The sequence below is a fragment of the Nyctereutes procyonoides genome, unplaced genomic scaffold (assembly GCF_905146905.1).
Source record: "Nyctereutes procyonoides isolate TBG_1078 unplaced genomic scaffold, NYPRO_anot_genome, whole genome shotgun sequence".
Lineage (NCBI taxonomy): Eukaryota > Metazoa > Chordata > Mammalia > Carnivora > Canidae > Nyctereutes > Nyctereutes procyonoides.
In genome coordinates this window covers 35,319,247-35,334,154 of record NW_026575048.1, presented here as the reverse complement: position 1 = coordinate 35,334,154, position 14,908 = coordinate 35,319,247, and the positions used below count along the sequence as shown (strand labels likewise).

Sequence of the window (14,908 nt, the reverse complement as noted above, 5' to 3'; positions counted from 1 at the left end):
ATCAGAGATAATGAATGCACAGAGCAAAAATTTAATGAATCCATCTATCCATCATCTTATTTGCCATCAGTCCACCTGTCTACCATCCTGTCTATCAGGTCATCTGGGAGGGTATGAAGGCCCAGGGGCAGGAAACCACTGGGCACATCAGCCTAAGAAATGCATCAAAGGGAATGAGCCAAAGGAGGAAGACAAAAAGACCACAGGTAGTTTTGAGCACACTCTTGGGTTGAGTCACCTATCAGAAGCCACAGTATCTGCATCTGCTCAGCACTGCTAGCAGAGCCCCAACTCTCCCCTACGTGGGCTGCCTCTGCTGGAGGGGTCACTTTTGGTCTTACCTCCTACCTGCTAACTTAAACTTTCTTGCTCTACCACAGAGTCTCTGAGTTCTGTTTCTAACTGCTGCCAGCAAACTCCGATTCCAAGAGATAGCCACTTCCCTGGAGTTATAGGTGGAAACCAGCCATGTGGCAGGAGTCTCCCACCTTGTCAGGTCACTAAGAAAAGTCACATTGAGCCATTGTACCTGGCTGCCTCAGAGGACCTCAGCTCCTGGCTCCGCTGTGCTCCAGTGCCAGCTGTTACTTTGTTCTGCATTCTCCTTCCTTCCATGTGGACTCCCACACAACATCCACAGGAGGAAAGCAGGCATGTTCACCACCATCATCATAGATACAGAGTGCACACCTAACTAACTGAACCCTCCCTACATCATTGGCACATCTTTCCTTAGCCACTTTAAGAGAAATGATCACACTGGCTTTCAAATGAGAACACAGGAGGTCCTCATTCCCATCCATATTGTTCATGTGGAAGAAACTCTTGGGCTGGGCCTGCTCTGAAGGGCCAGCCCTTCCTCACTCCTTGCCCTTCATCATTCACTCCTCACCCTTCCAAATGCCCCAGCTCTGATACAGAGCAGCAGGACAGCAGAGTTTCTGGAAATTTATCCTTCCCTCTTTATTTTCTACCACTGCCCTTAACTTGCTCTTGACCCCTTCTCACTGAGGGTAAAACTCGTAATCCTCCCCTGCAGGTTCAGAACTGCTGTTTACAGGCCAATATTCAGCCAAGTTCAGGATCAAACTCGGGCCAAAAACCCAACAGGGCATCCTTCTTGCCCTCTTTCTCCAGAGAATGTCTTTTGGAGGCTCCAGCAGTGCCTGCATCCAGCCTACATGCCAGTGAAGAAGTGCAGTCTCTGGGGGTCACCAATGCAGGGCTGTCATCTGGGGATAAAACTTAGCTGCCACCATAGCTGATCCCTACAGCCCTGCCATGGCACCATGTCACAGGTCCACAGCCCCATACCCCACCTGCCATGCCCTCACAGACCCCATGTGGATTCTGCTTTTCATCAGCTCGGAGCCCCAACAAGGGTGCAGAAACTCCCCATATCCTGTTTCCTGCATCTTGAAGGTGCCTCTGCTCTCAGGGTTGTAGGAGAATTGGGCACATATTCCAGCTGTCCTCAGAGTCCCCCTCAATTCTCCAAAGATTCATACTGAGATTTCTCACACCTCGTGCCCCTCACTGCACAATCCAGCCAGAGGCCCAGGGTTGGGGACCCCCTAAGCAGTCTCCAAATGCTTGGCACATCCCTGTCTACCTTCTTCCTGGGGCTGGACACCTCTGAGGTCATTTCCTGCATTCTTCCCAAGGGATTCAAACTTTGGAGCAGTGCTGTCATCATCTGACCCTCATTGGCCCTTTCCCATACTGCCAACAATGGCCACCACCAAGTTTAATGACACATACTGTAAACCTGTGTGGGCCAGGCCCTCTGGGCTACATTTTACAAATGTAGTCATCCCCATCAGTCCTTGCAGCATGATAGGAGGCAGACCGCACAGATGGTAAGGCTAGCTGATGCACCCAGGGTCACAAAGCTGACAAGTTTCTGCCTAAAGCTGGTGGCCTGCTGGTGAGCACACAGCGCTGGCCTCGCGCATGCTGCAGCAGGGGGGCCTGGGGGGCTCTGGGGCCCGCAGGGCTCACCATGCCTCCTGTGCACTCCCGGCAGTCCTGCAGGCAGCGGACGTTCTCCCAGGTACTGTAGGCCTTCAGCCCCGCCACGAGTGCCTGCAACGGCCGACTGTCCGCCAGCTCCTTCCCATGGAAGATGTCCTCGTCCAGGAGGATCCCGGCATACCTGCGAGAGGAGCGAGAGGAGCAAGGGAAGAACAGACGTGAGAGGGACGCAGCAGCACCCCTACCCCCGCTCCAGGAACCAGGGCACAGGCGCATCTGAGCCAAGCACAGGGTGACCTCTGCACCTTCCTCAGATGCTACCAAAGTCTCCATGTGCCCTGCAGAACTGTCACTCTGCGCTTTGCCTCCATGAGGATCCCCCATGCCATCTTCCCCTTGGAAAACTTCACCCTTGCTTTTTGTCCAGGCGTCAGAGGCCCCATTGCTCACATTGGCATCCGTCTCCACACCCCTTGACCCCATAAAAAGCAGGCACTCAATGTAACTCTCTCCCTGCTGCAGTCTAGTGTATAAGATCATAATCCAAACTATATCCCTCTTCCTTTCACACAGAAATGTTTTACGTGTCTCTCATGTTTTTAATTTTTCTAATTCTACTTCATTGAAAGTGTGCTCGCAGAATAATAGCCCCCAAAGTGACCAGGTCCTCGTCCATGAAACCTGAGAATATGTTACCCCATGTGGCAGAAGGGATTTTTCAGATGCAATTAAATCAAAGATCTTAAGGGGCACCTGGGTGGCTCCATTGGTTAAGCATCTACCTTCGGCTCAGGTCATGATCTCAGGGTCCTGTGATCCATCCCCATGTCAGGCTCTTTGCTCAGTGGAGAGTCTGTTTCTCTCTCTCCCTCTCTCTTAATTCCACTCTTGCTATCACTCTGTATCTCTCTCTCTCTCTCTCTCTCTCTCAAATAAATAAATCTTTTTTAAAAAATTATTTTTCAAGATTTTATTTATTCATGAGAGACACAGAGATACAGAGACACAGGCAGAAAGAGATGCAGGCTCCCCACGGTGAGCCCAATGTAGGACTTGATCCCAAGACTCCAGTATCACACCCTGAGCTGAAGGCAGATGCTCAACCACTGAGCCACCCAGGCATCCCTCAAATAAATAAATCTTTAAAAAAAAAATCAAGGATCTTGAAATTGAGAAATTATCCTGGATTATCCAGGAGCTCAAATGTAATGATGAGGGTCCTTATAAGAGAGCGAGGCAGGAGAAGGAGATGTGACAACAAAGCAGTCAGAGAGATGCAACATGGGACTCAACCAGCCATTGCTGGCTTTGAAATGGAGGAAGGGGCCACAAAGCCAAGTAATGAGGTAGTTTCCAGAAGCTAGAAAAGGCAAGGAAGTCAATTCTTTCCTAGAGCCTCCAAGAGGAATACAGCTCTGCTGACACAGATTTTTATCATTGAGACCCATTTCAGACTTCCGATCTCCAGAACTATAAGACAGCAAGTTTGTGTTGTTTTTTTTTTTAAGTTTTTATTTATTTATTTATTCATGAGAGACAGAGAGAGAGGCGCAGAGACACAGGCAGAGGGAGAAGCAGGCTCCATGCAGGGCGCCTGACATGGGACTCAATCCCGGGTCTCCAGGATCAGGCCCTGGGCTGAAGGCGGCGCTAAACTGCTGAGCCACCTGGGCTGCCCAAGTTTGTGTTATTTTAAACCAAGTTTGTGGCAATTAGTTATAGCACCAATAGAAATGTATACAGATATGAATAATATCTTCCTTCAACGTGGTAAGAGTCACTGATTTCCTTCATCTCTCAGCCACCTGTGGTCATGACTACTGTGCAGACAATATCTATTGGCCTTCCTGCATCTGCACACCTCCCCCTCAGTTTTGGTTTTTTTCTTCACCATGTTTCAGAATACTATAATGGAAAGTACAGGTTTCCTTCTCTCTCCCTTCTTCTGAACACCTTCTTACTGACTTTGTTTTTAAAATCTCTTAAAATGAGTTATTGTTTTTAACAACTGCTGGGAATAAAATCTTTAGTGAACTCTTTCTCTCTATGTTCAACCAAACTCCAGGATCAGGCTCTAAAGTCAAGGGTGGTAAACACACTGAGCTGGGTACTTTCCTCGAAGCCCCTCAAACTCATGAAAAATACTGGTCTGGTCTTCTCAACTGATGCTTCAGACTCTGGAGATCGCAAAGAGTGATGGCAGTTGGAGCTGTTGATTCACTGACTGTTCTCTATCAATTGAGTGTCATCTATTGAGATGATTATATGATGTTTCTCGTTTATAATGTTAATATGGCAAATTGTATAGATTGATTTTCAAATGTTAAACAAGCCTAACATTCCTAGATAAATCCCTCTTGATCTTTGTGTATTATTTTACAGTAAAATATACTATATGTGATCTATAACATTTTGTTCACAAGGAATATTGGTCTCATAATATCTTTGTTGGTGTCAGGGTAATTAATGCTCTTAAAATGAGTTACAAAGTCTTCCCTTCATTTTCCAAAAGAATTTGTGTAAAGTTAATATGTTTTCTTTTCTTAAGTATTTGGTAGATTTTACCAGCAACGCCAGATGAAGCTATTCAAATTTTCCAATTCTTTTTGAGTCACTTTTGGTAATATGTGTCTTTCATGAAATTTTCTATTTCATATATATTGTCACACATATTGGCATTACATTGACATTACATCAATAATAATAACAATAATATTTAATTTTATCCTTTCTTTTTAAAAAATATTTTATTTATTTATTCATGAGAGACACAGAGAGAGAGGGAGAGACATAGGCAGAGGGAGAAGCAGGCTTTCCACGGGGAGCCTGATGTGGTACTCAATCCCAGGACACTAGGATCATGCCCTGAGTCAAAGGCAAACACTCAACCACTGAACCACCCAGGTGTCCCTTATTTTATCCTTTCAATATCTATAGGATCTGTAGTGATGTCTTCTCATTTATTTCAGATATCGATCATTTGTGTCTCTTCTTTTTTTAATTAATCTAGCTGAAGGTTTATAAATTTTATCTATCTTTTAAAGAAAAAATTATTTTTGCCTTAATTATGCTTATTTTTGGCTATTTCTTATTTCAATGATTTCTGCTTTCATTTATATTATTTCTGCTTGCTTCGAATTTGATTTGTTCTTTTTTTCTAGCTTCTTAAAATGAAAATTTATACCATTGATTCTTTACCTTTATCCTTTTCTAATGTATTTTAATTATAAGTATGCCTCTAAGCACTGCTTTAGCTATACATTACAAATTCTGATATGTTCTGTTTCATTTTCATTTTATTCAAAATATTTTCTAATTTCCCTTGTGATTTCTCCTTTGACCTATAAATTATGTGTGTTGTCTAATTTCCTAATACATAGTATTATTCCAGATGTTTTTGTTATTAGTTTCTAATTTCATTCTAAACAGAAAACATACTTTGTATGATTTCAATCCTTTAAATTTACATAGTCTGTCTTGATAAATGTTTTATGTGCACTTGAAAAAAATAGACATTTTTCCAAAGAAGACATACAGATGGCTAACAAACATACGAGAAGACACTCAACATTACAATCATTAGGGAAATGCAAATCACAGCCACAGTTAGATATCACATTATGGCTAAAACACAAAACACAAGAAATAGAAGTGTTGGCAAGGATAGGGGGAGAAAGGAACCCCTGTGCAGTGTTGGTGAGAATGCAAATTGGTGCAGCCACTGTGGAAAACAGTATGGCAGGTCCTCAAAAAATAAAAATAGAAATACCATATGGTGCAGTAATTCCACTATTGGGCATTTACCCAAAGAAAATGAAAACATTAATTCCAAAAGATATATGCACCTCTGAGTTTCTGCAGCATTATTTACAATAGCCAAGATACAGAAGGAACAAAGGCATCCATCAATAGATGAATGGATATAGAAGATGTGATATATATACATATAATGGAATATTATTCTGCCATAAAAAGAATGAAATCTTTCCTTTTGCAACAACCTGGATGGACCCAGAGAGTATAATGCTTAGTAAAATAAGTCAGTCAGAGAAAGATGTATTCCATAAGATTTCACTCTTATGTGGAATTTAAGAAATGAAACAAGTGAACAAAGAAGAAAAAGAGACAAGCTAGAGTCTCAACTATAAAGAACAAACTTAAAAAAAAATAAAGAACAAACTTGTGGTTATCAAAGGGCAGGTGGCTGGGGGATATGAGTGAAATAGGTGAGGGGATGAAGAGTATGCTTATCTTCATGAGCACTGAGAAATGTATAGAATTGAAGAATCATACATATATTATACACCTAAAACTAATAAACACTGTATGTTAATTATACTTAAATAAAATTAAAAAATAAGTAAAGAATGTGCATTCTGTGTTGTTGGATAGAGTATTCTATAAATATCATTTAAGTCAAGTTAATTAGTAATGTTCATATTGCTGTTTATTATATGAATTTTTATATCAATTACTATTTATTATATCAGTTACTCAGAGAGAATGACTAATGTCTGCAATTATAATTTTGGATTTGTTAATTTCTCCTTTCAATACTTTCCATTTTTGCTTCAAGTATTTTAAGGCTATTTTGTGAGTCCATACACATTTAGATTGTTATGCCTTTTTGATGAGTAGACTGCTTTATCATTACAGAGTTCCTCTTTATCTCTGGTAATATTCTTTTTTCTGAAGCCTACTTTATCTAATATTAATATATCCACTCTAGTTCTCTTATGGTTAATGGTTGCAGGTGTAAATGTTTTATTCTTTCACTTTTAATCAATTTGTCTTTATATTTTAAGTGCATTTCTAATAGAAAGCATCTAGTTCAGTCTTGATTTTTTTATTATGTCTGACAATCTGTAAATTAAGTAGGAGTGTTTAAACCATTTACATCTAATGTAATTATTAACATGATTGAGTTTGAAACTATTATCTTGCAATCTTTCCTCTATTTATCCCATATGTTCTTTGTTCTCTTTTCCCTCTGCTTCTGTCTTCTTTTGATTAATTGCATTGGTTTTAGTATCCCACTGTTAGAGTTTTAACTATGTTACTTGTATACTTTTTAGTGATTTTTATAGTATAAAATATGCATCTTTAACCTAACACATTCTTCCCTCATATAATGTTGTAACACTTTTCAGATAATTGAAGAACCCTACAATAATACAATATACTACCATTTCATTCACCCATCTATTGTGCTACTGTTTGAGATTATTTAATATCTATCTATCTACCTATCTACTTATATCTTCTACATATGTTATAAAATTCATTGCTATTTTTGCTTTAAATAAATAATTTCTCTTTTTTCCTTATCAACATTATTGAGGGTAATTTATTTTACAACAGACTGCATTCATTCAAAGCATGCCATTTAACAAATTTTGACAACTGTACATACCCATGAGAATAACACCACAATCAAGCTACAGAACATTTCCAACACCTTCCAAAAAACGCCTCATGCTTTTTTACAGTCTATCCCTTCCTTGATTGATCCTCATTTCCAGTCATCCACTAACCTGCTGTTTGTCACTAGAAAGTAGTTTACATTTTATGTAAATAAAATTATACAGCATGTTATGTCTTCCTTCTTTCAATCAGCATACTGTTTTGAGATTCATCCATACTGTAGCATGTATTAGTAGCTGCTCTTTTTTATTGCTGACTAGAATTCCATCTATGCAATGCATATATCACACTTTATTTTTGCATTCACTGTTGATGAACATTTTGGTTGTTTCCAGTTTAGGGCTATTACAAAGAAAACACTATGGAAATTCATGTAAAATCTTAGGGGAGACATATGTCTTTATTTCTCTTCAGTAAATATGTAGGAGGGAAGTGACTGGGTCATATGGTAGATATATTTTTAACTTTTTTAAGGAACTGCCAAACAGTTTTCCAAAGTGGTTGTGCAATTTTACATTCCTACCCACAGTGTAGGAGAGTTCTGGTTTCTGGTTGTTCCATGTCTGCCAATAATTGGTCTTTTTGGTCTTTTTAAATTTGTCAATCCAGTGGATACAGAATAGCGTATCCTCATGGTTTGAATTTGCATTTCCCTGATAACTAGCATCTTTTCATGTATATATTATATATTGGCTGATCATTATATATATTCTTTTGTCAAGTGTCTATTTGAATCTTTTAAATCTATTGGCTTGCTCATCTAATTTTTAGTTGAATTATATTTTCAGTGTTAGCATATATTCTATATAACATCCCATTTTCAGATATATGTATTGCAAACATTTCCTTCCATTCTGTTGCTTGCCTTTTCATTTCCTTAATGACAAAATCAATTTTGGCTCAAGGTATTTATTTACCTGTTTCCATCCATAGAATAATCTCACAATGTCTGAATATCCTTGTTTCCTCAGTGAAACCTGAATATGCAAAAAAAATGTTGCATTGGGGCCTCATTCTACAGCAAATAGGCAAGTCTGCTATCAAACTTCATAACTGAAACCATTGAGCTGGGACAAACGGAAAAACAGGGAAACCATCATTTGTTTAATTGGCACTTAGATGAAGAAAACCTAACTGTATTGAGCAACTACTATAAGCAATGAGCTTCTACATTTATTATCTAACTTCATCTTTACAACAACCCCATGAAATAGGAAATCATATCCCCACTTGATAGATGGGGAAACAGAGGGCCAACTGAGGTCATATACCTAAGTCAAGGTCTCCCAGAATAGGACAGAGCTAGGAGTCAAACCTAGGACTTCCTAGTCCTAAAATCATGCTCTTTTCATGATAAATAATGTGCGTATCAGTGCCCTGAGAAAGTTTACATCATTCTCAGTCTATGCTATAGTACTATCACCCAACTCCCATGCTGTGACTGCCCTACAATGATTCTCAGAGAATCTCAGAGCTGAGCATTTTTAAAAAATGTACATATGACTCCCTGCTGATCTCCCTAAACACACACACACACACACACACACACACACACAGCCCTAATCATTCCCTATGGTAGAAATGGGTGAGAAATAAACAAAATAGGCTTTAAGAAAAGAAGGACTTGGGGGATCCCTGGGTAGCTCAGCGGTTTAGCACCTGCCTTCAGCCCACGGAGTGATTCTAGAGTCCTGGGATTGAGTCCCACATCGGGCTCCCTGCATGGATCCTGCTTCTCCCTCTGCCTGTGTCTATGCCTCTCCCCCTGTGTTTCTCATGAATAAATAAATAAAATCTTAAAAAAAAAAAAAAGAAAGAAAGAAAGACTCATGAAACTCTCTCCTAGCAAAGAGCTGGTGAAATCTCTTTGCAATACTGGCTTCCCACTTTACTTAAAATTCATAGGACATGGGCCCAGATGAGAGCCTCCATCTGCCAGACGAGAGGTGCATCCAGTGACTCTTATTCTTTATCATATTCCATTTCTGCTTGCAAAGGGGAACTGAGAAGCCTTCTGTATGCAGAGTATGTTGGCGTCCAGAAAGTACATATCTTATGAAAATTTGATATAAGAAATTCAGAGTGACCCAGAAGATAAATTAAGATGTAGGGATTATGTCGAAAAATTATTCCTCAATATGATAGGAAGTATATAGGAAAACATATTCCTACATCAGGAATAATAGGAAAATATATTCCCATTTCTAAATATGTTTACTTTATAGGCAATGCCTCTAGAAATGCGAAGTATTTGCTTACAAGTTACAGCCACTTGAATTATGAGAACCTATCCTCAGGGTAAGATTCAGGAGAAATGCAGAGTATCTCTAAAACCGTTAAGTCAGTGAGAGGGCAGGATTCAATTTACAAAAGTGTGATTTACATAAAAACAGCAAAGTAAGACTTTTGGGCAATAAGATTTCAGGATTGTATTAAAAACACAGTTCAATGAACAAATGGTGGCATTCATTTGCTAAGGAATATCTTAAGTCCTTAACTATCCTGAACTCCATTCTTTGACAGGGACAGGTCTTTGGTAAATTTCTGAAACCATGAAATATCATTCTGCCCACTCAGCGATTCCACACGAAAATAAATGAAACCTTACTTTGTGCCAGGCACAGTTCTAGGTGCTATGGAAACATCAGTTTAAAAAAAGAGAGAGAGACAGAGGGGATCCCTGGGTGGCTTAGTAGTTTAGCACCTGACTTTGGCCAGGGGTGTGATCCTGGAGACCCGGGATCGAGTCCCACATTGGACTCTCTGCATGGAGCCTGCTTCTCCCTCTGCCTGTGTTTCTCCTCTCTCTCTCAATCTCTCTCTCTCTCTCCGTCTCTCATGAATAAATAAATAAAACTTTTAAAAAAGAGAGAGAGAAACTTGGTGAGTTGTCTTGTGGTGTTCAAGAAGTTATTGAAGACAGTGTGTGATACATGATAAGCAATTAAATATGTGCTAGTTATCATCATAATTTTATTCTTAGAGATTGTGGATAAAAAGAGATTGCCAGAGATAATGACTGAATCCAACTGAAAGCTAACAGCAATGGTGCTGTGGCCCCTCCTGGCCCGGAACCCGGCCTGGACTCCCTAAGCTACCCATTTGGCCTGGAAGAAATAAGAGGTGAGGCAGACCCCAAATACTCCCTTTGGCTGGTACACTTAAAATAGTGATGTTAAAAGCTAGAAAATGCATTTTTGCAGCAAATCCCACCAAATGATTCCCAGGAGAGGTATCAGCTACCAACTACCCTGGCCAGCTAGCTCTTGGACTAACTCCTTCACATCATGGAACTTCTGCTTTAGGGACCAACAGAAAGTGTGGAAGCAAAGCTCCACATAACCTCATGGCCAAGTGTGATGTGATTACACAAGGCAATTTCATTCAGGTCAGTTGAAGCAACCTGTGCAGAGAGTCAGGCACTCTTTGATGTGGAGATGCCAAATTAAGAATCCACAATTTCTATGCATGAAGAATTCACAACCACAAATCAAGAGTAATGGTACAATGATAAGAGGGGTCCAGCCGCTCGAAGGAGCTTATCAGGGGGCTCCTCATTCTAGGAGAGACTCAGAGAAGGTGTCTTGGAAGACATGATAGCCTGAACTAGATCTCAAAAGATGACAATGAACTGCCCGGTAAAGGAAAACAAAGATGTGAGAGATGAATGTGGAGGCAAGGTGGGGATGGTGCTTGTGAGGAAGGCCAAAGCAGGGCAAGGGCTGAGTACAGAGCCTCAATGTGGAAGAGAAAAGATATGGAGGTGGGGTGGAGGCTGGCAGGGGCCAGGCAGAGGAAGGTACTCCAAGGCTGTAGGAGGGAGCTTAAGTTTATCCAGTAAGGAGGAGGCTGGAGGGATCCCTGGGTGGCGCAGCTGTTTGGCGCCTGCCTTTGGCCCAGGGCGCGATCCTGGAGACCCGGGATCGAATCCCACGTCGGGCTCCCGGTGCATGGAGCCTGCTTCTCCCTCTGCCTGTGTCTCTGCCTCTCTCTCTCTCTCTCTCTCTCTCTGTGCGACTATCATAAATAAATAAATTTTTTTTTTTAAAAAAAGGAGGAGGCTGGAAGGCCCTGGGAGGGTCCCAGCAGTCAAGTGAGAGTTCAGATTCTATTTAGGTGTGGTTGCTTGTGGAGAATGGATTTGATGAGGACCAGGCTGTGTGTGTGGGGGAGGGCACAGGAAGGGGGGCTGGGGAGGGCCCCAGTGAGGTAATAAGGAGGGGGGGGCTTGAATAATTCCCACGAGAGAGGCAAACTCACTAGAATGTGGCAATTGGTGGGGTGGGAGCAGGACACTTGAGTCTCAGAGGTGATGGCAGGCAACAACAACTGGCACTGTGAGCATTAATGGCCAGCAGTCAGTGGATAAGAACAGAGGGTATCAGCCAGGGTGCGGTTCACATATCCAGGAAGACCCCACATGCCACGTATCCACCAGTGTGCCCCCAGACCAGGGCAACATTGGCACTCGACAGTGAGAAGCAGGCCTTGGATGCCCTAGGCCCCATGGGAAGAGGTTAATTAAGAAACCTAAGGATGGTACCTATGCCCAAAGGCAGAAAACAAGAAACCTATCTGGCCATGTGACCCACCTAGACAGGACTGTTGGCTGCTGAGTCCTCAGGGCCTGGAAAGGTGCCTGACACACAGGTGATGTAATAAAAGGAGGAAGGGACATGTCTGCCATCTCTGGACAGGTGGGAGGAGAAAAGCCCTGGCAGGCTTCTCAGGAGCCCATCATCTCTTCTCAGAGGCCCCCACCATGCCAGCCCTCGCTTCATCAAGTCAGTCCCGATATCCAGCAGCTGAGCAGTCAATGGGAAGAAAGGTCCCGTCTCTTCCTGGACTGAACAAGCTCCAAAGGACATTGAGTTTCCATCTCCTCCTTGTTAAAGGCAAGAGAATGTGAGTGATGAAGGGTGGGGATGGTTGGGCTCCCTAAGGGCTAGATAAGTCCTCCCTCTCTCCAGGCCTATGGAGGCAATGAGGAGGAAAGGGGATAAGGATGGTTGGGCTCCCTAAGGGCTAGAGGAGTCCTCCCTCTCTCCAGGCCTGTGGAGGCAATGGGAAAGAAAGGGGATAAGGACGAGGGTAAGTAGCTTGCTGACCTTCTACTGTCAAGCTCCAGATAAGGCACTACATGCTCCATGTGACAGGTACTGTGTCTGACTCAAGCACAAGCATGTGTCCAGGGCCTACCAGGTAGGACCACCAGATTTAATAAACAGAAATAGAGGAGACTCGTTTAAATGTGAATTTCAGATAAACAATGCATAATTTTTAGTTTAAGTATTTTAGTTTAAGTATTAAGATATACTTAGACTAAAAAATTATGCATTGGATAAAAATGAATAAAAAATTATGCATTTGAGGACTGTATTTTACCTGGTAAACCTATTAGCAAGGTATCATGTAATTACTGAATATATAAACACATGCGCACTGGAAAAAGCCATCCCACCTCATTTCTATTACTTGCCTTTTAACCATGAAGTGAGCTCTAACTACTCATGTCTTGTCACATTAGAAAGGAGGAGAGGCAAGGCCAGCTGACCTAGCTGGTGGTCTGTTTTTCCTGCTCTCCTAACTCTAGACTCATACACTTATGGTAGACTACTCTCATGAGTGTTTCTCTGTACTTGAGGAGGATTCAGCACATTGAATAAACATGTAACTCAACAAACTTGAGGTTACCCAGACCCTGAAACTTAAAGCCAGTTGATTGGCAGCATTATATCCATGGGAATTTGGAAATGGGGCCTAGAAGCAAGGTTTGATAACCTTTTAAAAAAATGTGTGTGAAGTGGGCAGAGGTACTTAGCATAAGATTTTGTCAAGTTGCAATCAGCTTCATTGAACTTTTTATGTACAAGTCAGAGAAGGTGCACCAGGGGCTATAAACTAGAGAGAAACAGGAAAGCCAGAATATGTTGCAGAAAACACCGGCTTCTCCCCGGGCTTGTTTTAAAACACAGACAACCCTCCAATAACCAAATTTTCAGTGAGTCAACCCCCTGCTACAATGGGGGATAGGGAGAAAGAAGCAAAGAGGAAGAAGCAATAGAACCACAATGCGGACCCTGAGCCAGGCCAGAAACCACAGTGGGTGCAAGGAGTGAAGGCCAGGAAAATGGAAGGTCCTGGGGTCAATTAGATTGATAGTTTGATGAGGCATGGACCTGCCCCTGTCCTGTTCAGTACTATGTTACTTTTGCATGGTACATGATAAGGATTTTGTGACTTTTTTTTTAGGATTCCATGATTTTTTATTAATTAATTTCCATTAATAACCTTTCATTTCTCCCCTTGAAACCTTAAGCTAGAATTGTGATCTCTCTATTTCTTTGATGTTGGCATTTGGAAGGTATCTCCCTAAAATCAAGAGAAAATACTGTTTACTAATAGCAGCAATACAGCACTTAGAAAAATCAAGGTAAATTAAGTTTAAATCAAGCTAAAAAAGAAATAGAGCTGAAGAAAAAGGAAACATGTTGTACATATCACACTTCTGTTATACTTAAAGATGCAAGTACATATGTGTGTATGTAGAAACTTATAAATGTGGAATATATGGCAACTCTTTGTTATGTGGTCTATTAACTTCCTGTGTCATGGATTATGAATAGTGAACAAAGAGGTAAATGTGTAGATACTCTAGCCTCTTTGTAATAGTTAACAGTTTGTAATTTTTTACCACTGGGCAAAAAATTCAAAGAAGAATTGTATTTTCCATTGCCATGAATGTGAAAAATTACCAGGTTTTATATCAGGCTATTTTGATCCAATTTAAATTTTCATGAAATTTAATACTGCTGTCTTTTATCTGTTAGTGAAGTTTATTTCCAGGTTACACTAGGAAGCTTCCTAAAAAGCTGCTGCAGTCCTTAACTCTGTCCATTAACTAGAATCACCCAAGTAGCTGAAATATACACACTCCAGATTTTTTGGGAAAAAGAAAAAGAAAAGAAGTACAGGTAAAATCTGAGTGGAGATAAAATGAAATACTAAAAACAACCTCAATAGCTCCCCCCAAAAAGAAAGAATTATAGTCTTACAAGTTTACATTATATATAAAGTGGTATAATACCAATTCAAGGTGGGTACTGGCAAGATAATGATGCATAATATGATACTTAAAGTGTTCACTAGGAAAAAGAAAGAGAATGAAGAAATGGAGACAGAACAAAGCAAGTAGCAAAATGGTAGACTTACTAGGAATTATAGGAAATACAAATGACCTTAACATTTTAAGTTAAAGATTATCAAATTGGATAAAAAGCATGACCTTGCCATAGGCTATTTATAAAAATCTCATAATGGTACATGTAGGTTGATTCAATGACAGGTTAAAATATAAGGGTGGGAAGAGATATAACATGAAAACACTAGGCATTAGAAAACTGGTATGGTTATAACAATAGCAAAGAAAGTAAACTTCAAGACAAAAAAAATTGCCAGATACAAAGAGAAACAGTTAATATAATAGGCTAAATTCCTTTAGAAGATATAA

General features: G+C 40.7%; 1 protein-coding gene across 1 annotated transcript in view; it reads right to left on the bottom strand.

Annotated features, from left to right (window-relative positions):
* ACOXL (acyl-CoA oxidase like) overlaps nt 1-14,908 on the bottom strand; it is a 351,472-nt gene that overhangs the window by 177,658 nt on the left and 158,906 nt on the right. Inside the window, exon 12 of the mRNA XM_055327355.1 lies at nt 2,002-2,155. Coding sequence (XP_055183330.1) covers nt 2,002-2,155 — 154 coding nt within the window. The remainder of the gene's footprint in view (nt 1-2,001; nt 2,156-14,908) is intronic.